General features: G+C 41.4%; 1 protein-coding gene across 1 annotated transcript; it reads right to left on the bottom strand.

The window, feature by feature from the left end:
- Window positions 1-18,796: 18,796 nt before the first annotated feature.
- On the bottom strand, window positions 18,797-19,261 carry LOC144259637 (claw keratin-like). The gene has a single exon (XM_077807939.1). The coding sequence runs from the start codon at window positions 19,259-19,261 to the stop codon at window positions 18,797-18,799; it is 465 nt and encodes a 154-aa protein (XP_077664065.1).
- Window positions 19,262-26,024: the final 6,763 nt, after the last annotated feature.

The following is a 26,024-nucleotide window of genomic DNA, read 5'->3' as shown; positions in this document are numbered from 1 at the left end:
CTGTTCCTAGGACTGCCTGGAGGATCTGCAATGCTGTTTGTGGAGGCGGTCCTAATTAGTTACCAAACAAACTTGATTGCCTTGCAAAATCCTCCTTTGGATGGAGCTGTTTTCCTCAGGGGTTGTGATGATTGGGCTAATCTCAGCCTCACAGGGCGTGACATGCACGTTGCACTCTTCATCTTTCTTTCATCTTTAAATGGCATGGACCAACTACATTTCTCATGTCATTCCACTGACTTTATTGGTGCTGCGATTATAATGAATGTCAAGGTGATTCTGAGCGACATCAGTAGGACAACTGGCTGTCATGAAAGGAATCCAATTTGAGCCTTCCAATTCATGCTGGTTGTGGTTATGGACATTGGGCAGTTTATTCTAAACTGGCCAGGAAGCAGGGAGCCATTTTTCTGCATTCTCACCACCTCCATTCCCAGTGGGTGAGAACCAATTCCCTTTGAAGTCAATGAGCATCATTCCATTGCCACCAGTGTGTTTCCTGTCAGGACCTTAAGCCTGAAATTCACCCTTTGGCAGGGGGATGGGACGATGCCTATAGACAACTTTAGTCCCATGCTTAACTTACAACTAGGTCTTAACAGGGACTTAAGTGGAGCATGGGCCTTCGTGATGGCCCTCTGACCATGGGTCAATATCATCATATGGTGAGCAAAAGGTGACCTACAGTTGGACCTCCACTTGGGTCACCAATGCCGTCTCAAAGGGTTGCCTAGATCAGATTTGCTCATGGGTCAAGGAGCGGGATGGCGGAGAGCGAAAGGAAGCAGTGTTCTTTTATGTCAGGATCTCTCCATCCAGGAGCAGCCAAGAAAAGGACGTCTTCTGAGACAACGCAGCTGATGGAGCCCAGCAAGGAGTGGAGGAGAGATGAAAATCACACATTCTTGAGGAAGGAGGAGATGGCTGTGGGATGGGATTTGACATTAACTTTGACCAGCCATAGGGCATGCTGCACAAAACATTCCTGCCAGAACCAGCATGCTGTTTAGAGTGTAACAGATATCCACAAGGGGGAGGGGGGTTCCATGTCCAGGGAATGAGTTGGAGGAGTCTTCCTTTGATGATGGGGCCCTGAACCTCTGTGAAGTTGAAGCAACTCTGCTGATTGACACCAAGGGGGCACCTTCATTTTCCAATAAAAATGTTTAAAAAAAAACCACAAATGCAAAATTACATTTGAATGAAAATGAAACAGACCCAGATTGTGTGGCTTTACGTTACGACCTCGTTAACTTAACGACACCAGAGCTTGGCCTCCATTTTGTTTAAAGTGACTGTCTGACTCAGTGCAGAGGTGTCTAATCCCAACAACAATTTATTAATATTCCAAGAATACAACCCTTTGCAAACCAAGATCTATAGACACAGTGCAGCCAAGAGGATCTGCGCACCATCATAGCCAGGAGGCGTTGGAGATGGATCAGCCATGTGCTTTGGATGGAAACTGATTCCATCACCAGAGTTGCAGTAAGATGGACACCTGAAGGCAAGTGAAAAAGAGGCCGACCAAAAACAACATGGTGAAGAGCTGTGGAAGCTGAGCTGAAAAACCTGGGGCAAAGCTGGGGAACCACTGAAAGACTTGCGAGAAGCAGACAGGAGTGAAGGAGCTTTGTCACTGCTCTAAATGCCAGAGGCGTAATAGGAACATGATGATGATGATGACAACCCTGTGCATGTGTGAAACACCAGTGAGTGTTTGTGAGGGGCTTTGAACTCTGGAGTTCTGAGGTCGCTGAAGAACTTCCAGCCTTCACACCCTGACTCTCTCTGTTTGATTGGCCTAGAAACAGAGACACGCTGAGGTGAATGTCACATGGGGGTCAGTTGCAGAAACAAAAATACAACCCAATCCTTTTGACTCTTCCTACCACAGGCTGAGCTCTAGGCTGAGCTCTAGGTTGATCCCTGTTGCACTGTGTTACAAGACAAGGTTAATAACATGTCTGGTTACAAAATGTTTGCATCCTTGGATCTCAGCATCAACAGTAAAAAGCTGGCTAATGTTTTGATCCACTTTCACTGTCATTATATGTGAGGATAATACTTCTCCTAAGGAATTACAAGTCTGTCAATTTCTCTTTTCCATGAGTGTGGTAGCATTAGAAATCTCAGTATATAATTCAAGCATCAAAAACTTGCTTAAAGTCATAGCACCCATTGGGATGAAGTCACTAAGTGCCCCGTTTGTAGTCCTTTGTCTTTCCTTGGAATCACATCTCTCTAATGGGTCAGAATAAAGCAGTGGAGACAAATTCTTTCAGGTTTGTGTAACAAGGCACAGGGTAGGTTCTCTCTTTAACATTGCCTTCTCAGTACAAGAGGATAATAATGGTCCTAAGGAATTACAAATGTGTACATTTCAAGCTTGTTCATCTGCAGAATAGGAATAAAAATCTCAATATGGAATTCAAATGGGAAAAATTTTGGTACCAGACCATTTAAATCTGCTCAAGTGTAAATACCCACCACTGAGCCAACACCTTCAAATAAAGGGAGTTAAAGTGCATTGGAAGACTCTCGATGGTTGATCATTGTTCTCACTTGGATTAGAAGATGTTTCACCTAAGAAGTTCCCCAAAAAATCAACAGAACAAAAATCCAGAATGGGCCTCTGTAGGAGTTACTCTCCAGTTAGTGATGTATTTGGAAGCCATGACATATGTGTCCAGTAGGGTTTAGGAGATACAGGTTAGTGTTTGGCATGAGTAGTCCCAACTATTGGGGTTTATTTCTGATCCTGCCAATCACTCACTCCCTGTGTGATCTTCACCTGAATGTGCCTCCGTTTACCTCCATGTCAAACAGGTATACTTGTAACTTTCATGATGGATTTTCTCAGGCTTCCTCTGATCTAAGCACTTCAAAGCACTTCACAATCATTCATTAAATTTTATATGGCCAAAGAGGTGTATTATTGTAATAGTAGTAAATTTTGATTGGGATTAGATGTTCCAATATTGAAATTAGCTTCACTTTAAAAATGCATGTCAAGGTCTCAGATGTCATTCCAGTGCTCAGTTCATGATTCCTAGTCTCTGAAATTCTTTGCATTTCCCTTTTGTATATATTAGGGCTGTCAAGCGATTAAAAAAATCATGCAGTTCATCATGCTGTTAATAACAGAATAATATTTAAATATTTTGGATGTTTTCTACATCTTCAAATATATTGATTTCAATTACAACACAGAATACAAAAAGCACAGTGCTCAGTTTATATTTATTTTTGATTACAAATATATCAAATATTTGCAGTGCAAAAAACCAAAATAATTAGTATTTTTCAATTCCCGATAATGGTCCAAAGCAGTGCGGACTGACGCAAGTCCGTTTTCATCATCTGAGTCAGGTGCCACCAGCAGAAGGTTGAGTTTCTTATTGGAGGTTCGGGTTCTGTAGTTTCCGCATTGGAGTGTTGCTGTTTAAAGACCTCTGAAAGCATGCTCCACACCTCGTGCCTCTCAGATTTTGGAAGGTACTTCCAATTTTTAAACCTTGGGTCAAGTGCTGTAGCTATCTATAGATCGAGTGCTGTAGCTATCTATAGAAATCTCACACTGGTACCTTCACTGAGTTTGTCAAATCTGCAGTGAAAGTGTTCTTAAAACAAACAACACGTGCTGGGTCATCATCAGAGACTGCTATAACATGAACTATATGGCAGAATGAGGGTAAAACAGAGCAGGAGACATACAATTCTCCCCCAAGGAGTTCAGTCACAAATGTAATTAGCACATTATTTTTTTAATGAGCATCATCAGCATGGAAGCATGTCCTCTGGAATGGGGGCTAAAGCATGAAGAGGCATACGAAGGTTTAGCCTATCTGGCACGTATATACCTTGTAATGTATATAATGTACCTTCTCACTTTCAGGTGACACTATAAATAATAAGCCGGCAACATTATGTCCCATAAATGTACACAAACTTGTTTGTCTGAGCAATTGGCTGAACCAAGAAGCAGGACTGAGTAGACTTGTAGGCTCTAAAGTTTTACATTGTTTTGTTTTTGTGTGCAGTTATGTAACAAAAAAAAATCTGTATCTGTATGTTCTATTTTCACGATAAAGGGATGGCACTACAGGGCTTGTATGAGGTGAATCGAAAACTACTTTCCTGTATCATTTTTAGAGTGCAAATAGTAATCAAAACTTATCATATAAAGTGAGCACTGTACACTTTGTATTCTGCGTTCTAAGTGAAATCAATATATTTGGAAATGTAGAATCATAGAATCATAGAATATCAGGGTTGGAAGGGACCTCAGGAGGTCATCTACTCCAACCCCCTGCTCAAAGCAGGACCAATCCCCAATTAAATCATCCCAGCCAGGGCTTTGTAGAAAAACATCCAAAATATTTAATAAGTTTCACTTGGTATTCTATTGCTTAATAGTGCAATTAAAACAGCGATTAATCATGATTAATTTTTTAATTGAGATTAATTTTTTTGAGTTAATCATGTGAGTTAACTGCAATTAATCGACAGCCCTAATATATATTTTAAAGTTGATGGGTAGATGCTGAACCAGTGTAAAGGAGGACAGTTCCATCAACTTCAGATTGAAGGAAGGCACTTTACCCAACCTGGGTGAGAGAAAACTTGATTAGGAGTGTATCTTTCTGTGCATACGCTGCATCTCCACCTACAGCAGCTCATCTCTAATATACAGTGGAATCAATGGGAAACATCAGCTACTGCATCTCCATCCATGAGTAGCCAAGAGCTGTGGGTCTTGTGAGAAACTTCAGCTAATAAAGAAAAGAAAGAAGCACAACACAGACAGAGTTAAGGAACACTTCTTCAGTGGTCAGATTGCTGTGGGATTAATTGCAAGTCTATTCAAGCTAGGGCATTCTAAAGTGCAAAATTTACCCGCACTAGGATTTCTTCTAACCTGAACAGAATATCACAGAATATCACTGACATCTATGGAACTGTACTGATGTACACTAGCTCAGCATCCTTTTGTCAGTGCAGGCAGCTGCGGCATTCAGTCACTGGGGTGCGCCCCTGAGTAGGTTTCCCGCTCCCACCCAGTGGGGCACGGGGAGCCTGGGACTCCACAGGCAGCCAGTGAGTTCCCAACCCATGTTCCCAGGGTAGGCTATCGGTCAAGGGCTCAGGGAGGCAGGGACAGAGAGACAAGTTTGTCAGTGGCCACCAAAACAATTGTTGTGAGAACCCTTGAATCCTAACCCAAAATTGGGGGGCATCTGATCCCAGGAAAAAATTCTACTATTAAAATAATACAGCCCTGTGCACACACACAACTGTAATGAGCCTGCAGTGCTTTGAAGTCCTTTGATTTGAGGAAGCCTCTGATCATCAAGCACAATATCACGATGAGATCTGGTTGATGTGGAGGTGAACAAGCACACTGAGGTGAAGGTTACACAGGGAGCAAGTGGCAGAGTCAGCAATAAAACCAGTCCTAGTGATTACTCACCCCCTGCTCACCATGGCTCCTGAACTGCATTGGACAGTTACTGTTCTAGGCTTCCGAATATTCCACTGCAGCATCAGTGAAGTCAGTAGAATACCAGGAATGTAGCTGCCTCACAAAGCTTACAAATGAAAGAGAGCTGCAGGATATAATGTGCATGTAGGGCTGGATTTAGGGGCAGATGACCTGGGGTGATGGGCTTGGGAGGTGCTGGGCTTGCGGTGTTGTTTTTGTTGTTATCAGCAGAAAATAAAGTAGAATGTTTGAAGTAAAATATTTCAGGTATTCCGTAGGTGGATTCATTTTTCACTAACTTCCTAGAATGTTATGGACCTTTGTAGAATCTCGTGGAACCTTTCAAACGTCCTCAGAACTATGTTTTCCTCAAACCTTCTAAAATCTTGTCAGCCAGGCCCTCATGGGTAGCTAAGGTGCCGGGAGTTGCCAGTCAGTCTGCGAGATATAAGAACAATGTGAAGTGAGAGCCCAGCAGCGATACTGTCAACCTTTTCTTTTATCGTGTAATTGTGAAAGTGTACTCGTGTTTTAAGAGTTGAAGAGTGTAAGTAGCGACTAATACAGGACATATTTAATGAGACACCTTTGATATCTATCGAACCCCTATCTACGCAACAATAAAAAAGAAGTACGGTACTTCTTTTGCCATGCTTAACATATAGTGTTTGATGACTTTCTAAGACTGCAGAACATAGAACTTTGCTCTCCCTAATACTCTCTGTATTCCTTCATGGAAAATAAAAGATGCCCCCAGAGAAGCCTTCAGGTGCTCAGTATAGGAAGAAAAAAACTCAGCTACAATCTAGTTTTCAGCAAGGGGCAAATCTGATGGGAAAATATCAGAAACAGAACAACATAGACTGGGCATTAGCCATCGTCCCAGTGCAGAAGAAATTGAGAAATGAAGCATAAATGGTGAAAATCCTATTACTAAGGAATGAGAAGATGTAGCTGAAGATAAGGAATGCAAATGTGAGGAAAGTAATGGAGAATCATCCAGTTTTCCTGGCAGAATAAAGGAGAGTGATGATAATTACCAATGGTTCACAGTGATGATAGTTATCATTGGTTCACAGTCATTCTGGAAGGGCATAATGAGTGAGATCCCACAGGGATCAGTTCTGGGTCCAGTTCTGTTCAATATCTTCATCAATGATTTGGATAATGGAATAGAGAGTACACTTATAAAGTTAGCAGATGATAGCAAGCTGGTAGGGGTTGCAAGTGCTTTGGAGGATAGGATTAAATTTCAAAATGATCTGGACAAATTGGAGAAATGGTCTGAAGTAAATAGGATGAAATTCAATAAGGACAAATGCAAAGTACTCCACTTAGGAAGGAATGATCAGTTGCACACATACAAAATGGGAAATGACTGCCTAGGAAGGAGTCCTGTGGAAAGGGATCTGGGGGTCAGAGGGAACCACAAGCTAAATATGAATCAACAGTGTAACGCTGTTGCAAAAAAAGTGAACTTCATTCTGGGCTGTTGTCAGGGTTCCTTCCCCACTCTGAACTCTAGGGTACAGATGTGGGGACCCACATGAAAGACCCCCTAAGCTTATTCTTACCAGCTTAGGTTAAAAACTTCCCCAAGGTACAAACTTTGCCTTGTCTTTGAACAGTATGCTGCCACCACCAAGCGTCTTAAACAAAGCACAGGGAAGGAGCCCACTTGGAGACGTCTTCCCCCAAAATATCCCCCCAAGCCCTACACCCCCTTTCCTGGGGAAGGCTTGATAATAATCCTCACCAATTTGTACAGGAGAACACAGACCCAAACCCTTGGATCTTAAGAACAATGAAAAATCATTCAGGTTCTTAAAAGAAGAATTTTAATTAAAGGAAAGGTAAAAGAATCACCTCTGTAAAATCAGGATCGAAAATACTTTACAGGGTATTCAGATTTAAAACACAGAGGATACCCCTCTGGGCAAAACCTTAAAGTTACAGAAAACAGGAATAAACCTCCCTCTTAACACGGGAAAAAATTACATAAAACAAAAGATAAACTAATCCACCTTGCCTGGCTTACCGATACTGGTTGCAATATTGGAGACTTGGATTAGGATGGGTTGGAGAAGATGGATTTCTGTCTAGCCTCTCTCAGTCCCAAGAGAGAACAAACATAAACAAACAGCACAAACAAAAGCCTTTCCCCCCCACAAGATTTGAATGTATCTTGTTCCCTTATTGGTCCTTTGGGTCAGGTGCCAGCCAGGTTAGCTGAGCTTCTTAGACCTTCATAGGTAACAGGATGTTGCCTCTGGCCAGGAGGGATTTTATAGCACTGTATACAGAAAGGTGGTTTTATATTTTATATTTACTTGCGTTTTTCAGATACAATAACTGGCATAACTTAGCTGATGTTCTGAAGCAACATGAAAAGTCATCTGGCCATTTTATGGCCTACTCCAAATGGATGGAGGTCAAGTCCAGGCCCAAGCTGAATAAATGCATAGACACAGAAAACCAGTGCATTATTAATGTAGAAACCCAGCACTGGAGGAACGTGCTCAAGCGTCTGATCTCAACTACCCTCTTCCTTGCAAAGAATAATTTGGCCTTGCCAGAGCTCGTCAGATAAGTTTTTCACTGAACATAACAGTAATTTCCTTGGTTTGGTAGAGCTCCTTGGAAAATACGACAATGTCACACGTGACCAGCTACATCGAGTAGTTAGTAAAAAAACTATGGACTGTTACTGCAGCAAAACAATTCAAAATGAATCAATTGACCTTATAGCAAGGAAGGTGCTTGATAACACTGATGCGGCTCGCCAAAGCAAGGTACTACACTGCAATAATGGACTGCATTCCCTACATTAGTCACAGTGAAAAGATGTCATTTACAGTAACGACGAGGAGGATGGCTGTATCCAAGTAAAGGAACATTTTATCTGTTTCCGATCTGTGGACGACTCTACTGGAAAAGGCCTAACAGAATTGTTTATGAATGTTTTGAATGAGAATAAAACAAAACTTCAGGTTACAACAGTGGTGTGAACATGAAGGGAAGAAACAGTGGTGTCCAGGCAAGGATCCTTGTGCTGAATTTAAGAGCTTTCTTATTGCCATGTGGCTGCCATTTTCCTCAACCTGGTTGTGTCAGATGCAGCGTCATCTTTAGATTCAGTATCTCTCTTGAGAGTACTGCAAAGGATATATGTCCTGTTTTCAGCATAAACTATCAGATGGAAGATCTTCACGGACAATGTAACAAATCTGACCATGAAGCCACTAAGTGACACTTGCTGGGAGAGCTGCATTCACTGCATAAGGCCAGTGAGGTACCAAGTCACTGAGTTTTATGACACCCTGATGGAGTTGGCACAGTTGAGTAAAGCTGAGGCCGGAATCTGACTCAAGGTGCAAAGCCTGGCAAACTAGATCACTGACTTCAAATTTCTGGTCTCAATTGTGGTTCGGCACAATATCCTGTTCCAAGTAAACGTTGTCAGCAAGGCATTACAAACTCAGTCGATGGACATCATGACCGCTACTACTTTGAGGAGAAGCTGCCTTGATTTCGTTGTGGCCTACAGAGACAACAGATTTGAAGAGGCCCTCAGCGTTGCCAAAGAAATGGCAGAAAACTTAGGAGCTGAGCCTGTCTTCAAGGAAACTTGTATTCATCGGAAAAAGAGACAGTCTGGTTACAAGGGCAGAGATAAGGTGATGGGATGCTCGGAAGAAAAATTAAAGAGGGAGGGTTTTTTGCTCACTCATTGACACTGATCAAGTGTCCATCGGAAAAAGGTTGAGACAAATGAACCACAGTGAAAAGACCTGGGTTTTTATGTATTACCGTAATAAGTGGTCAGCGGATGGGAAAAGATTCTTGAGCAATTGTACAGACCTTCAATGAACGCTGATGCATGGGGAATATTCGGACATCAATGATAAAGACCACTATGTCAAATAGGACAGCATCCATCACATTTTGCCACATGGGAAGCACTCTCCACACCAAGTTCTCCAATTCATTCATGATGCAGAGCTGAAGGACACTTTTCCTAATGTGTGGACAGCTTTGAGGATTCCTCTCACACTGACAGTCACAATCGCTAGTTATGAGTGCAGTTTTTCAAAGCTCCAGATTATTAAAATATATCTTCAATCGATGATGGCCAATGAGGGACTGACATTGCCTGCTATTTTATCACTTGAGAATGCCATTGGCCAGTCTTTGGATCTCTCTGATGCTGTGCTTCAGTTTGCAAGGGCAAAGGTGAGAAAAGCGAACTTTTGAACTAAAGGACTAGGGTGACATTGTAAGGCTGTCAACTATGGTAACACTATTTAATACTGGTCTATCCAGTGTTGTGCACAGTTCAATTTCCTGATGTTAGCACATTTCAAAAATATAAAATTAAAATTAAAAAAAATTCTATAAGCTTAGAGGAAATGATTTTTTTATTTACTTTTATATGTCATGAATAAATACAGATTTTTAGATCCTAGCATGCAAATATATCGTCTTATGTGACGGATAAATCATGTATGCAAATCATACATCAAAGTCATGAAATAGGCTATAAATGCAATAAAAATAAGGTATTCAAAAGTTTTAAAAATGGAGGAGGGAGCACCGAAGATGCTCCTCACCTGGGGCACCATTTGGTCTAGGGCCGGCCTTGTGTGCACATCACACCATGTGGAGTTAGGTACAAATTAGGGCTGTCAAGCGATTAAAAAAAAATTAATCATGTGATTAACCGCTCTGTTAAACAGTAATAGAATACCATTTATTTAAATATTTTTGGATGTTTTCTACATTTTCAAATATATTGATTTCAATTACGACACCGAATACAAAGTGTACAGTGCTCACTTTATATTATTATTTTTATTACAAATATTTGCACTGTAAAAAAGAAACAAAAGAAATACTATTTTTCAGTTCACCTATTACAAGTGCCATAGTGCAATCTCTTTATCATGAAAGTTGAATTTACAAATGTAGAATTATGTGCAAAAAATAACTGCATTCAGAAATAAAACCGTGTAAAATTTTAGCGCCTACAAATCCACTCAGTCCTACTTGTTCAGCCAATTGCTCAGACAAACAAGTTTGTTTACATTTTCAGGAGATAATACTGCCCATTTCTTGCTAACAATGTCACCTGAAAGTGAGAACTGGTGTTCACATGGCACCATTGTAGCTGGCATTGCAAGATATTTATGTGCCAGATGCACTAAAGATTCATATGTCCCTTCATGCTTCAACCACCATTCTGGGGGACATACGTCCATGCTGATAGCAGGTTCTGTTTGATAACCATCCAAAGCAGTGCAGATTGAAGCAAGTGCTTTAGAAATCTCACATTGGTACCTTCTTTGCATTTTGTCAGATCTGCAGTGAAAGTGTTCTTAAAACAAACATGTGCTGGATCATCATCCGAGACTGCTATAACATGAAATATAGGGCAGAATGTGGGGAAAATGCAGTAGGAGACATACAATTCTCCCCCAAGGAGTTCAGTCACAAATTTAATTAATGCATCATTTTTTTTAACGAGCATCATCAGCATGGAAGCATATCCTCTGGAATGATGGCTGGAGCCTGAAGGGGCATACGAATGTTTAGCAAACCTGGCACGTAAGTGCCTTACAATGCCAGCTACAGAAGTACCATGCAAACATCTGTTCTCACTTTCTGGTGATATTGCAAATAAAAAGAGGACTGAGTGGGCTTGCAGGCTCTAGAGTTTTACATTGTTTTGTTTTTGAGTGCAGATATGTAACAAAAAAATCTACATTTTAAGGTTGCACTTACATAATAAAGAGATTGCCCTGTAGTACTCGTATGAGGTGAATTGAAAACCAGTATTTCTTTTGTATTCCATTTTTACGGTGGAAATATTTGTAATAAAAAATAATAATATAAAGTGAGCACTGCACACTTTATATTCTGTGTCGTAAAAGAAATCAATATATTTGAAATGTAGAAAAACATCCAAAACTATTGAATAAATTTCAATTGGTATTCTGTTGTTTAACAGTGCAATTAAAACTGCAATTAATTTTTTTGAGTTAATCATGTGAGTTAACTGTGATTAATTGACAGCCCTAGAACAAATTAGTTGTCAAAAACACATAGAAAAAAATTATATCAATTGAAGGATTTATCAAAATTTGGTTTGTAGGAACAAAGGAACTCTCAAGTCCTCCAGGCAGTCTAGAAAAGTTTATTAAAACACTCATGACTCAGGGGGCTTCTAACCATGTTAACTTATTCTCCTATGTGAACTGGAGACATCCTATTCAACTTGCTTTCTCCATAACCATTCAGATGCTGTGTTAGGGATCCTTTTAATTTAGTAATTAATCTTGCCCATTCACTTTGTAACTCTTAACAATGGGAAGGGTTTGGGGTATTTTCATTTTTTTCCCATTATCAAGTTTCAGGCGTTGGTCTCTTCATGGTTTAGATGTTAAGTTCCGGATTTTTGGAGCAAGACATGGAGTTGGGACACGAGAGTTTATTGATTTTAGTGGGAACTTGGGCATTCAAATCCCTTAGGGAGCTCGGAAAAATCTCTCCCCCCAATTTTTAATTTAGGGTTTAGGAAGAAACTCCCTATTTCCTCCATAAAGGACTAATTCATTGTTCTGCTTTCTTCTGAAGCAGCTGGTGAGTGACACTCATTGAGACAGGATGCTGCCTTAGATGGGCCACTCGTCTCTTACAGCCTGGCAACTGCTACCTTCTCATGTGCAGGAGTAATTCTAGGGGCAGATCCCCATCTGGTCTGACTTAGTGTAGCTGCAGTGAAACAACACAGATTTACACCATGGGAGGAGGTTGTGTTTAGTGTTGGGCTTTGATAAAAAAAGAAAACACTTTAGTTTTGCTAAGGTTTACAAACCAAAGCACCTGCTATCCCAGCCATGTTCTGTGTGATATTTTTTTTAATAGACTGGAAATCCCAAGCGTTAATGAAAGAAATGTTATAAACAGTAGAACCTAAGAGTTATGAACGCCTCGGGAATGGAAGTTCTTCAAAACTGTGAAATGTCTGTGACTTTGAAATAACTCTTCTGGCTGGTCTTTCAAAAGTTTACAATCGAACACTGGCTTTTACTGCTTTGAAACTTTACTATGCAGAAGAAAAATGCTGCTTTTAACCATCTTAATGTAAACTAAACAAACACACAGTTTTACTTACCTTGTCAAATCTTTTTTAAAAACTTTCCCTTTAGTTTTTTAGTAGTTTACATTTAACACACTGTGCTGTATTTTGCTTTTTTTATTTGTCTCTGCTACTGCCCAATTGCATACTTCCAGTTAAAAATGAGGTGTGTGGTAGACCGGTCACTTTGTAACTCTGGTGTTCATCACTCTGAGGTTTTACTGTATTTATACGTCTTAGAGACATGGCTTTTTTAAAGACGAAGACAGTAACAAGGATTCAAAGGAGCTGGTTGGGTTTCTTTCTTTCTTTCTTTCTTTCTTTCTTGCCTGCTGTGTGTTTCAAATTTATCTCCACGGCAGAGAGATGTTTTGCTTCACGTGTGGAGTGACATGCCACAAACCATGCATGACACTGACGTGAGGCAGTTCCCTGACTCCACAGTGCTAATTCAACCCCCACTGGCAGTTGTGACCTTCCCAGGAGCAATTCTCAGCTCTTTTCCTTGGGAGAGCAGAGAGGGATCCTCAGGAGCAGCTGACATAAGAGGTGCTGATGGGGGCGCATGTGGTGATAGAGGCTTAGAACATTATGGAGGATTATATGGTGATGGGGGTCCCTGTGATTATGGGAGATTACACGGTTATGTGTCCAATACAGTTAGGATGGGCTCTATGGTCACAGGGGCCCATATGGTTCTGGGGGAATACAAGGTTTGTGGGGATGGCGAGGGGCCATCATTACATTAGTGGAAACTGTGGGCCATGTTAAATCCAGCAGGCATATCCATAGGAAAAGGAAGAGCCAGGAAATGAATGGCAAGATACAGATTCATGTCTGATCACATAAGCGTGGCTTTGAGAAGTGGTGAGTACACCGAACTCAGTGTGAAATAATGAGAGAGCTGCATTTCATCAGCACCTCTGCAAACATTCCTCATGTTCCCCATGGGTTTCTTCTAATGCCTTCCTGGCTATGGGCTTCCTGTATTAACAGTACAGTGGGCCTGATTCTCAACTACATGATGGGTTTTTAGACCACTCTGCAAAGTGCAAATGGAGCCGGGTCTGTAAGGTGTATGTTACCTACATCTACATCGGCTTGAATGGCTCTCTCCCATGAAAGAGGAGTGTCAAAAGACTTTAGTGTCAATGAGAATGATGCTAGGTGATCTCCTATCCAGGAATATGGACCCTTTCTTTCTGCCTTTTAACTTTCTAACAGCAGCTGCATAATGGAGAAAATTTTCAACTTTCACTTTTATTGTGTTTTCCTTTAGTTGAGACTGACCAGGGTGAAACAAGTAATTAAAAATGGTGGCAAACAGACTTGAGTGTCAAACTGGGTGACTGGGCAACAAAATGGCAGATGAAATTTAATGTTGATAAATGCAAAGTAATGCACATTGGAAAGCATAATCCCAACTATACATATACAATTATGGGGTCAAAATTAGCTGTTATCACTCAAGAAAGATCTTGGAATCAATGTGGATAGTTTTCTGAAAACATCCACTCAATGTGCAGCGGCAGTCAAAAAAGTGAACAGAATGCTGGGAATAATTAAGAAAGGGATAGATATTAGGAAAGAAAATATCACGTTGCCTCTATATAAATCCATGGTACGCCCCCATCTTGAATACTGTGTGCAGATATGGTCGCCCCATCTCAAAAAAGATATATTGGAATTGGAAAAGGTTCAGAAAAGGGCGACAAAAATAATTAGGGGTATGGAATGGCTTCCGTATGAGGAGAGATTAATAAAACTGGGACTTTTCAGCTTGGTAAAGAGATGGCTAAAGGGAGATATGATTGAGGTCTATAAAATCATGACTGGTATAGAGAAAGTATATAAGGAAGTATTGTTTACTACTTCTCATAACACAAGAACTAGGGGTCACCAAATGAAATTAATAGGCAGCAGGTTTAAAACAAATAGAAGGAAGTATTTCTTCACACAACACACAGTCAACCTGTGGAACTCCTTGCCAGAGGATGTTGTGAAGGCCAAGACCATAACAGGGTTCCAAAGAGAACTAGATAAATGCATGAAGGATAGGTCCATCAATGGCTATTAGCCAGCAAGGGCAGGAATGGTGTCCCTAGCCTCTGTCTGCCAGAAGCTGGGAATGGGGTACAGGGGATGGATCACTTGATGATTACCTGTTCTGTTCATTCCCTCTGTGGCACCTGGTACTGGCCACTGTTAGAAGACAGGATACTGGGCTAGATGGACAAGTGATCTGACCCTGTAGGGCCATTCATATGTTCTTATGTACAATCTCTGACAGCAGTTTGTCTAACCTGGTCTTAAAAATCTCCAATAACCAAGATTCCACAACCTCCCTCGGCAATTTATTCCAGTGCTTAACCATCCTGACAGTTAGGAAGTTTGTCTTCCTGTCCAACCTAAACCTTCCTTCCTGCAATTTAAGCCCACTGCTTTTTCTCCTATCCTCAGCAGTTAAGGAGATTTTTTTTTCTCCCTCCTCTTGTTAACAACCTTTTATGTATTTGAAAAATGTTTTCATGTCCCTTCTCAGTCTTCTCTTCAGACTAAACAAACCCAATTTTTTAAATCTTTCCTCATAGGTCATGTTTTCTAGACCTTGAATCAGTTTTCTTGGTCTTCTGTGGACTTCTCTGGACTCCAATTTCTCCACATTTTTCCTGAAATATGTCACCCAGAATTGGATACAACATTCCGGCTGAGGCATAACCTGCTCAGAGTAGAACAGAATCATTACTTCTGTATTCTTTACAACATTCCTGCTGATACATCCCAGATTGATGTTTGCTTTCTTTGCAACAGTGTTACACTCTTGACTCACATTTTGCATGTGATCCACTATGACCCTCAGATTCCTTTCCACAGTACTCCTTCCTAGGCAGTCATTCCCCATTTTGTATGTGTGCAACTGATTGTTCCTTCCTCAGGGAGTACTTTGCATTTGTCCTTATTGAATTTCATCCTATTTACCTCAGACCATTTCTCAAGTTTGTCCAGCTCATTTTGAATTTTAATCCTTGAGACCCCTCCCAGCTAGGTATCATCTGCAAACTTTATAAATGTACTCTCTGTGCTATAATCTAAATCATTGATGAAGACATTGAACAGAATCAGACCCAGAACTGATCCCTGTGGGACGCAACTTGATATGCCCTTCCAGTTGGAGTGTAGACCCCTGCTAAATACTCTCTGGGAATGGTTTTTCAACCAGTTATGCACCCACCTTATCCTAGCACCAACTAAGATGTATTTTCCTAGTTTGTTTATGAGAAGGTCAGGCAAGAAAGTATCAAAAGCCTTACTGAAAATTAAGATAGACCACATCTACTGCTTGCCCACTATCCACAAGGCTTGTTATCCTGTAAAAGAAATCTATTAGGTTGTTTCACAGATTTTGTTTTTGATATATCCATGCTGTTATTTATCACCTTATTATCTTCTAGGTGTCTGGAAATTGATTCCTTAATTATTTCCTCCATTGTCTTTCATGACTCCTGTAGATGACTTTGGTGTAGTTTAGTTTGTCTATCTGGGCAGAACTGAGGTGGGCAGAAATGAGGCAGTCAGTTGTGTTTGTAACATCCTTGTGAAATCAACTTTTGGTCCTGTCATTTCACCAAGGAGTAGATGTTGCTGTTGGCCAGTAGATGAACACATGTGGGCAAAGAGTCAGAGGAAGATGAATTGAACTAAGTTTTCTTGGTGCAATGAAATCCAAAATCTCAATGTGAAGCTGAACTATTTTTGCCCCATTGCCCTAAATCTTGTCAGCTCATGTCATAAATATAAACGGAAGGGTAAACACCTTTAAAATCCCTCCTGGCTAGAGGAAAAACCCTTTCACCTGTAAAGGGTTAAGAAGCTAGGATAACCTTGCTGGCACCTGACCAAAATGACCAATGAGGAGACAAGATACTTTCAAAAGCTGGGGGGAAGGAGAAACAAAGCCTCGCTCTATGTCTCTATGATGCTTTTGCCAGGGACAGAACAGGAATGGAGTCTTAGAACTTTGTAAGTAATCTAGCTAGAGATTCGTTAGATTCTGATTTCTTTAAATGGCTGGGAAAATAAGCTGTGCTGAATTGAATGGATATTCCTGTTTTTGTGTCTTTTTGTAACTTAAGGTTTTGCCTAGAGGGATTCTCTAGGTTTTGAATCTGATTACCCTGTAAAGTATTTACCATCCTGATTTTACAGAGGTGATTCTTTTTACTATTTTTCTTCTATTAAAATTTTTCTTTTAAGAAACTGAATGCTTTTTCATTGTTCTTAAGATCCAAGGGTTTGGGTCTGTGGTCACCTATGCAAATTGGTGAGGATTTTTATCAAACCTTCCCCAGGAAGGGGGGTGCAAGGTTTTGGGAGGATTTTGGGGGGGAAAGACGTTTCCAAATGGACTCTTTCTAAATTATATCCCAGTTAGACATTTGGTGGTGGCAGAGAAAGTCCAAGGGCAAAAAGGTAAAATAGTTTGTACCTTGGGGAAGTTTTAACCTAAGCTGGTAAAAGTAAGCTTAGGAGGCTTTCATGCAGGTCTCCACATCTGTACCCTAGAGTTCAGAGTGGGGAAGGAACCTTGACAGCTCATCTCCAGCATTGCAAAGTGAGTGCAAAGTTGGTGTCGAGGAGGAGAGCTGCTTGAATTTACACCTCTCATTAGGTTGTCATAAAAGACTGCTTCCGAGATGGATGCTACGTCCTACATGTCACTGGATGTCCCATCAGAGGAGAAGAGAAGAATGTCCTGGAAAAAGGAGAATTATTCTAAAAAAGGGCTGCTGACTCCATAATTATGTTTCCGCTGTGTTTCTGTTGGAGAGTTTATTATTGAAAATGCTCTCAAATGACATGCCAGAGATACATTCATTGAAACATTCATCCTTAGCATCTGGAGGAGCAGTGGTGATGGAAATGAGATTTGATTTGGTCTGAGAGCTCCAGATAAAGTACCCATAACAAATAATGAGGTTAGTAAAGTTTTCCCAGCATTCGTCTTTATGAATAATCCCTGCTGAAACACCCAAACCCCGGGGAAGGGAAGCTCCATAGAACAGGGAGGGTGATTTGTGAAGTGCACATTGGGAAGAGCTTTCTAGTGAAGAGCCAGACATTCAAAGTGCTGTAGAAGGAAAGGCTTCCTGTCCTGAAAGTTGCTCTGCTATTCCAGGAGTTTGGGGTAGAGTTAACTTTACTTTGTTAAAACAGGTAATGCAAGGTGGAACTCCATCCCAGTACGGAAACCCAACATAATGCTGTAAACTACTTCAAGGGCTGAATTCTCCTATCACTTCAGGGCTTCAAAAAGTCACATCTTGTGAAATGCCTGATGCTGCTGGCTCTTCAGGGATGAATTTTGCCTAGGGAAATGTTTAAAGAAGGAGGGAGGAACAAGGAGAACCAGAAGACGGATATAACGATGCATCAGCGTTTTTAATGTGAGTGACATTGGCAGTACACAGTTACAGGAAAAATACGTGAACAGAAGGAACGTATTTTCAGTTTTTCAAGAAGGGCTGCAACCGAAAACCCACCTAAATGGGAAGTATTTCACACAAGATGTGCTTTTTTGTTGTTGCAGCTGCAGAGCTGGACAAACAAGTTCCCTTCACAACCATTTTCAGTTACTTTTATTCCCTCAGTCAGTGGGAAGTGAGACAAAGCAAAACAGAAGCAGAGGACTACACAGCTTCTCAGTTAAATGTCTGCCGCAGAGAAGGTCAAAGCGAAACACTAAAGATACATATTGATGGAAAGGATAGAACAGACAGGGTCTAATTCTCCTTCACAGCAAGGTCTCTTTTTCCCTTGCTCAAGGGACTTCAAATGATAATAAATGTAACTGATGCCTGTCTTAAGGCCCCTATTTCCTTTAAACTGTGGAGTTACTGTAAACAGCCTGTGTGTTATTCAGAATGAGTCCATATGTGAAAACGAAAATCAGCACTCCACTGGCAAAGCCTTGAAAGAGTCCTAAAGTGTAACATTAGAAATGCAGCAGGGCTATCAGACCAAGGTGCTGAGCAAACACAGCTCCCACTGAGCTCAACTGGAGCTCTGTTTGCACAGCACTTCTGAAAGCCATGCCCAAAAGGTCAGGGGTGAATCTGTATCTTGCTGTTCAATTCCTGGTTCTTCCTTCATCCACGGATGGGTTCCTGCTGGGTTTAGCATGGCCCACAGCTTCCACTGAGGTACCTATGGCAAGATACCCCAGAACCACATAATCCCCCAGAACCATAACCACCCAGGTAACCGCCTAATCCCCCAGAACCACATAATCCCCCATAACCATAACCACCCAATCCCCCATAACCGTAACGGCCGCCGTAACCACCATATCCCCCTAAACCATACAATCCTCCATAATGGCCTCCATAGCCGTACAATCCCCCGTGACCCAATGAGCCCCCAAAACCGGGTTCAACCACAGGTGCTCCTACGGCTCCCACTCCGCTCTGCTGAGGGAAATTGCTGAGAATTGGTCCTGGGAGGGTCACGACAACCGGGGAGGGTCTGATCAGCACTTCAGAGTCAGGGCATTGCCTAACGCATGGCTCATTGCAGCTGCCAGTGACTGGACTGGGCCGGGCCACCCCGCATTCTGGATAGCAGAGGCCTGAGAAAGTCATCTTTCTGGGAAGGAAGTAAACCTGAAACACACAACAGGAATTAGAGTAAAGAGAAGTTAGAAGGGCTGGTGGAAGAAAGGCTTCAAAGCTCAGTGTGGCTCAAGAGAGAAAGAAAGAGGGGCCTTAGTCCCTGTGTTCATGGCCATGTATTTCTTCCTATATCCTCTTTCTACACTTCCTGTCCACTCGCACTAAACTTCCCTCCCAACCGACCCCCTAGAGCCCCTCTCAATGGCTTTGTCTGAAAAACACCGACTGGAACAAGTGTCACTATTTCCATGCTGGGCACCTGGGATTCTGTGTCCATTTTAGACATTTCTCAAAAAAACCATGTCTGGGATCATGGTAATCACTTCCTGTCATTGGAGGATTTAACCTCTGCATGCAAACCAGTTGAGTCTGGTTTCACAGTATAGTTCTCTGGTTTTCCAAACCTTGGAAGTCACCAAAATTTGCTGATGAATAAAGAGAAAACTTTACTTTTCTCCAAACAAATCACCAAGGACAAGCTCCTCAGCTGGCGTTCAGGTCCACTGACTTTCATGAAGCGACACTAAATTACACCATCTGAGGAGAAGCACCTTCAATGGGTATTTCTGCTCAGAAGAACATAGGAATTGCTAGGCTGGATCTCACCACTTGTCAACTTCATCCATTCTCTGTCTCGAAGAGTGAGGAGTAACAGCTGCTTCAGGTGAAAGTAAAACACCACTGATTTGGCCCTTTCTGGACTAACCTGGGAAAGTTTCTTCCTAATACAGCTAAGTGAAAAATGGCTAAATGACTTTCTAAAGTTACTGAAAAGATTTCAATGCCCTAAATCTATTTCCAATTAATAGGAAATGTGTTTCCCAATTGCACATGTTGCTCCTAAAATTCCCCTATTAGCTTAAAATCATGAATCCACGAGCTCCTGTAACTGAATTACTACACAAAATAATTAGGAGAGAACACCCTGATCCTAATAAATATCTCAGTGAGTACATGAAAGGTTCCATCTTAAATGGAAATAGCCCCTACTGTCACATTTATAGAGTTCAAAAGCCATTGAGTTGAATTGGACTTACCCAGTTCACCAAGGAGATGAAGTCCGGAGAAGTGTTTAGAAGAGGTCTGAGTGGTGAGCACTTTTATACCGTTCCTAGGACTACCTGGAGGATCTGCGATGCCGTTTGTGGAGGCGGTCCTAATTAGTTACCAAACAAACTTGATTGCCTTGCAAAATCCTCCTTTGGATGGAGCTGTTTTCCTCAGGGGTTGTGATGATTGGGCTAATCTCAGCCTCACAGGGCGTGACATGCACGTTGCACTCTTCATCTTTCTTTCATCTTTAAATGGCATGGACCAACTACATTTCTCATGTCATTCCACTGACTTTATTGGTGCTGCGATTATAATGAATGTCAAGGTGATTCTGAGCGACATCAGTAGGACAACTGGCTGTCATGAAAGGAATCCAATTTGAGCCTTCCAATTCATACTGGTTGTGGTTATGGACATTGGGCAGTTTATTCTAAACTGGCCAGGAAGCAGGGAGCCATTTTTCTGCATTCTCACCACCTCCATTCCCAGTGGGTGAGAACCAATTCCCTTTGAAGTCAATGAGCATCATTCCATTGCCACCAGTGTGTTTCCTGTCAGGACCTTAAGCCTGAAATTCACCCTTTGGCAGGGGGATGGGACGATGCCTATAGACAACTTTAGTCCCATGCTTAACTTACAACTAGGTCTTAACAGGGACTTAAGTGGAGCATGGGCCTTCGTGATGGCCCTCTGACCATGGGTCAATATCATCATATGGTGAGCAAAAGGTGACCTACAGTTGGACCTCCACTTGGGTCACCAATGCCGTCTCAAAGGGTTGCCTAGATCAGATTTGCTCATGGGTCAAGGAGCGGGATGGCGGAGAGCGAAAGGAAGCAGTGTTCTTTTATGTCAGGATCTCTCCATCCAGGAGCAGCCAAGAAAAGGACGTCTTCTGAGACAACGCAGCTGATGGAGCCCAGCAAGGAGTGGAGGAGAGATGAAAATCACACATTCTTGAGGAAGGAGGAGATGGCTGTGGGATGGGATTTGACATTAACTTTGACCAGCCATAGGGCATGCTGCACAAAACATTCCTGCCAGAACCAGCATGCTGTTTAGAGTGTAACAGATATCCACAAGGGGGAGGGGGGTTCCATGTCCAGGGAATGAGTTGGAGGAGTCTTCCTTTGATGATGGGGCCCTGAACCTCTGTGAAGTTGAAGCAACTCTGCTGATTGACACCAAGGGGGCACCTTCATTTTCCAATAAAAATGTTTTAAAAAAAACACAAATGCAAAATTACATTCGAATGAAAATGAAACAGACCCAGATTGTGTGGCTTTACGTTACGACCTCGTTAACTTAACGACACCAGAGCTTGGCCTCCATTTTGTTTAAAGTGACTGTCTGACTCAGTGCAGAGGTGTCTAATCCCAACAACAATTTATTAATATTCCAAGAATACAACCCTTTGCAAACCAAGATCTATTGACACAGTGCAGCCAAGAGGATCTGCGCACCATCATAGCCAGGAGGCGTTGGAGATGGATCAGCCATGTGCTTTGGATGGAAACTGATTCCATCACCAGAGTTGCAGTAAGATGGACACCTGAAGGCAAGTGAAAAAGAGGCCGACCAAAAACAACATGGTGAAGAGCTGTGGAAGCTGAGCTGAAAAACCTGGGGCAAAGCTGGGGAACCACTGAAAGACTTGCGAGAAGCAGACAGGAGTGAAGGAGCTTTGTCACTGCTCTAAATGCCAGAGGCGTAATAGGAACATGATGATGATGATGACAACCCTGTGCATGTGTGAAACACCAGTGAGTGTTTGTGAGGGGCTTTGAACTCTGGAGTTCTGAGGTCGCTGAAGAACTTCCAGCCTTCACACCCTGACTCTCTCTGTTTGATTGGCCTAGAAGCAGAGACACGCTGAGGTGAATGTCACATGGGGGTCAGTTGCAGAAACAAAAATACAACCCAATCCTTTTGACTCTTCCTACCACAGGCTGAGCTCTAGGCTGAGCTCTAGGTTGATCCCTGTTGCACTGTGTTACAAGACAAAGTTAATAACATGTCTGGTTACAAAATGTTTGCATCCTTGGATCTCAGCATCAACAGTAAAAAGCTGGCTAATGTTTTGATCCACTTTCACTGTCATTATATGTGAGGATAATACTTCTCCTAAGGAATTACAAGTCTGTCAATTTCTCTTTTCCATGAGTGTGGTAGCATTAGAAATCTCAGTATATAATTCAAGCATCAAAAACTTGCTTAAAGTCATAGCACCCATTGGGATGAAGTCACCAAGTGCCCCGTTTGTAGTCCTTTGTCTTTCCTTGGAATCACATCTCTCTAATGGGTCAGAATAAAGCAGTGGAGACAAATTCTTTCAGGTTTGTGTAACAAGGCACAGGGTAGGTTCTCTCTTTAACATTGCCTTCTCAGTACAAGAGGATAATAATGGTCCTAAGGAATTACAAATGTGTACATTTCAAGCTTGTTCATCTGCAGAATAGGAATAAAAATCTCAATATGGAATTCAAATGGGAAAAATTTTGGTACCAGACCATTTAAATCTGCTCAAGTGTAAATACCCACCACTGAGCCAACACCTTCAAATAAAGGGAGTTAAAGTGCATTGGAAGACTCTCGATGGTTGATCATTGTTCTCACTTGGATTAGAAGATGTTTCACCTAAGAAGTTCCCCAAAAAATCAACAGAACAAAAATCCAGAATGGGCCTCTGTAGGAGTTACTCTCCAGTTAGTGATGTATTTGGAAGCCATGACATATGTGTCCAGTAGGGTTTAGGAGATACAGGTTAGTGTTTGGCATGAGTAGTCCCAACTATTGGGGTTTATTTCTGATCCTGCCAATCACTCACTCCCTGTGTGATCTTCACCTGAATGTGCCTCCGTTTACCTCCATGTCAAACAGGTATACTTGTAACTTTCATGATGGATTTTCTCAGGCTTCCTCTGATCTAAGCACTTCAAAGCACTTCACAATCATTCATTAAATTTTATATGGCCAAAGAGGTGTATTATTGTAATAGTAGTAAATTTTGATTGGGATTAGATGTTCCAATATTGAAATTAGCTTCACTTTAAAAATGCATGTCAAGGTCTCAGATGTCATTCCAGTGCTCAGTTCATGATTCCTAGTCTCTGAAATTCTTTGCATTTCCCTTTTATATATATTAGGGCTGTCAAGCGATTAAAAAAATCATGCAGTTCATCATGCTGTTAATAACAGAATAATATTTAAATATTTTGGATGTTTTCTACATCTTCAAATATATTGATTTCAATTACAACACAGAATACAAAAAGCACAGTGCTCAGTTTATATTTATTTTTGATTACAAATATATCAAATATTTGCAGTGCAAAAAACCAAAATAATTAGTATTTTTCAATTCCCGATAATGGTCCAAAGCAGTGCGGACTGACGCAAGTCCGTTTTCATCATCTGAGTCAGGTGCCACCAGCAGAAGGTTGAGTTTCCTATTGGAGGTTCGGGTTCTGTAGTTTCCGCATTGGAGTGTTGCTGTTTAAAGACCTCTGAAAGCATGCTCCACACCTCGTGCCTCTCAGATTTTGGAAGGTACTTCCAATTTTTAAACCTTGGGTCAAGTGCTGTAGCTATCTATAGATCGAGTGCTGTAGCTATCTATAGAAATCTCACACTGGTACCTTCACTGAGTTTGTCAAATCTGCAGTGAAAGTGTTCTTAAAACAAACAACACGTGCTGGGTCATCATCAGAGACTGCTATAACATGAACTATATGGCAGAATGAGGGTAAAACAGAGCAGGAGACATACAATTCTCCCACAAGGAGTTCAGTCACAAATGTAATTAGCACATTATTTTTTTAATGAGCATCATCAGCATGGAAGCATGTCCTCTGGAATGGGGGCTGAAGCATGAAGAGGCATACGAAGGTTTAGCCTATCTGGCATGTATATACCTTGTAATGTCAGCTAAAAAAGTGCCATGTGAACACCTGTTCTCACTTTCAGGTGACACTATAAATAATAAGCCGGCAACATTATGTCCCATAAATGTACACAAACTTGTTTGTCTGAGCAATTGGCTGAACCAAGAAGCAGGACTGAGTAGACTTGTAGGCTCTAAAGTTTTACATTGTTTTGTTTTTGTGTGCAGTTATGTAACAAAAAAAAATCTGTATCTGTATGTTCTATTTTCACGATAAAGGGATGGCACTACAGGGCTTGTATGAGGTGAATCGAAAACTACTTTCCTGTATCATTTTTAGAGTGCAAATAGTAATCAAAACTTATCATATAAAGTGAGCACTGTACACTTTGTATTCTGCGTTCTAAGTGAAATCAATATATTTGGAAATGTAGAATCATAGAATCATAGAATCATAGAATATCAGGGTTGGAAGGGACCTCAGGAGGTCATCTACTCCAACCCCCTGCTCAAAGCAGGACCAATCCCCAATTAAATCATCCCAGCCAGGGCTTTGTAGAAAAACATCCAAAATATTTAATAAGTTTCACTTGGTATTCTATTGCTTAATAGTGCAATTAAAACAGCGATTAATCATGATTAATTTTTTAATTGAGATTAATTTTTTGAGTTAATCATGCGAGTTAACTGCAATTAATCGACAGCCCTAATATATATTTTAAAGTTGATGGGTAGATGCTGAACCAGTGTAAAGGAGGACAGTTCCATCAACTTCAGATTGAAGGAAGGCACTTTACCCAACCTGGGTGAGAGAAAACTTGATTAGGAGTGTATCTTTCTGTGCATACGCTGCATCTCCACCTACAGCAGCTCAGGGCTCAGGGAGGCAGGGACAGAGAGATAAGTTTGTCAGTGGCCACCAAAAAAATTGTTGTGAGAACCCTTGAATCCTAACCCAAAATTGGGGGGCATCTGATCCCAGGAAAAAATTCTACTATTAAAATAATACAGCCCTGTGCACACACACAACTGTAATGAGCCTGCAGTGCTTTGAAGTCCTTTGATTTGAGGAAGCCTCTGATCATCAAGCACAATATCACGATGAGATCTGGTTGATGTGGAGGTGAACAAGCACACTGAGGTGAAGGTTACACAGGGAGCAAGTGGCAGAGTCAGCAATAAAACCAGTCCTAGTGATTACTCACCCCCTGCTCACCATGGCTCCTGAACTGCATTGGACAGTTACTGTTCTAGGCTTCCGAATATTCCACTGCAGCATCAGTGAAGTCAGTAGAATACCAGGAATGTAGCTGCCTCATAAAGTTTACAAATGAAAGAGAGCTGCAGGATATAATGTGCATGTAGGGCTGGATTTAGGGGCAGATGACCTGGGGTGATGGGCTTGGGAGGTGCTGGGCTTGCGGTGTTGTTTTTGTTGTTATCAGCAGAAAATAAAGTAGAATGTTTGAAGTAAAATATTTCAGGTATTCCGTAGGTGGATTCATTTTTCACTAACTTCCTAGAATGTTATGGACCTTTGTAGAATCTCGTGGAACCTTTCAAACGTCCTCAGAACTATGTTTTCCTCAAACCTTCTAAAATCTTGTCAGCCAGGCCCTCATGGGTAGCTAAGGGGCCGGGAGTTGCCAGTCAGTTTGCGAGATATAAGAACAATGTGAAGTGAGAGCCCAGCAGCGATACTGTCAAACTTTTTTTTTATTGTGTAATTGTGAAAGTGTACTCGTGTTTTAAGAGTTGAAGAGTGTAAGTAGCGATTAATACAGGACATATTTAATG

This window comes from Eretmochelys imbricata, chromosome 1 (assembly GCF_965152235.1).
Source record: "Eretmochelys imbricata isolate rEreImb1 chromosome 1, rEreImb1.hap1, whole genome shotgun sequence".
In the NCBI taxonomy this organism is placed as follows: domain Eukaryota; kingdom Metazoa; phylum Chordata; order Testudines; family Cheloniidae; genus Eretmochelys; species Eretmochelys imbricata.
The sequence above is the reverse complement of the archived record's forward strand: the minus strand, read 5'-3'. Positions and strand labels throughout refer to the sequence as shown.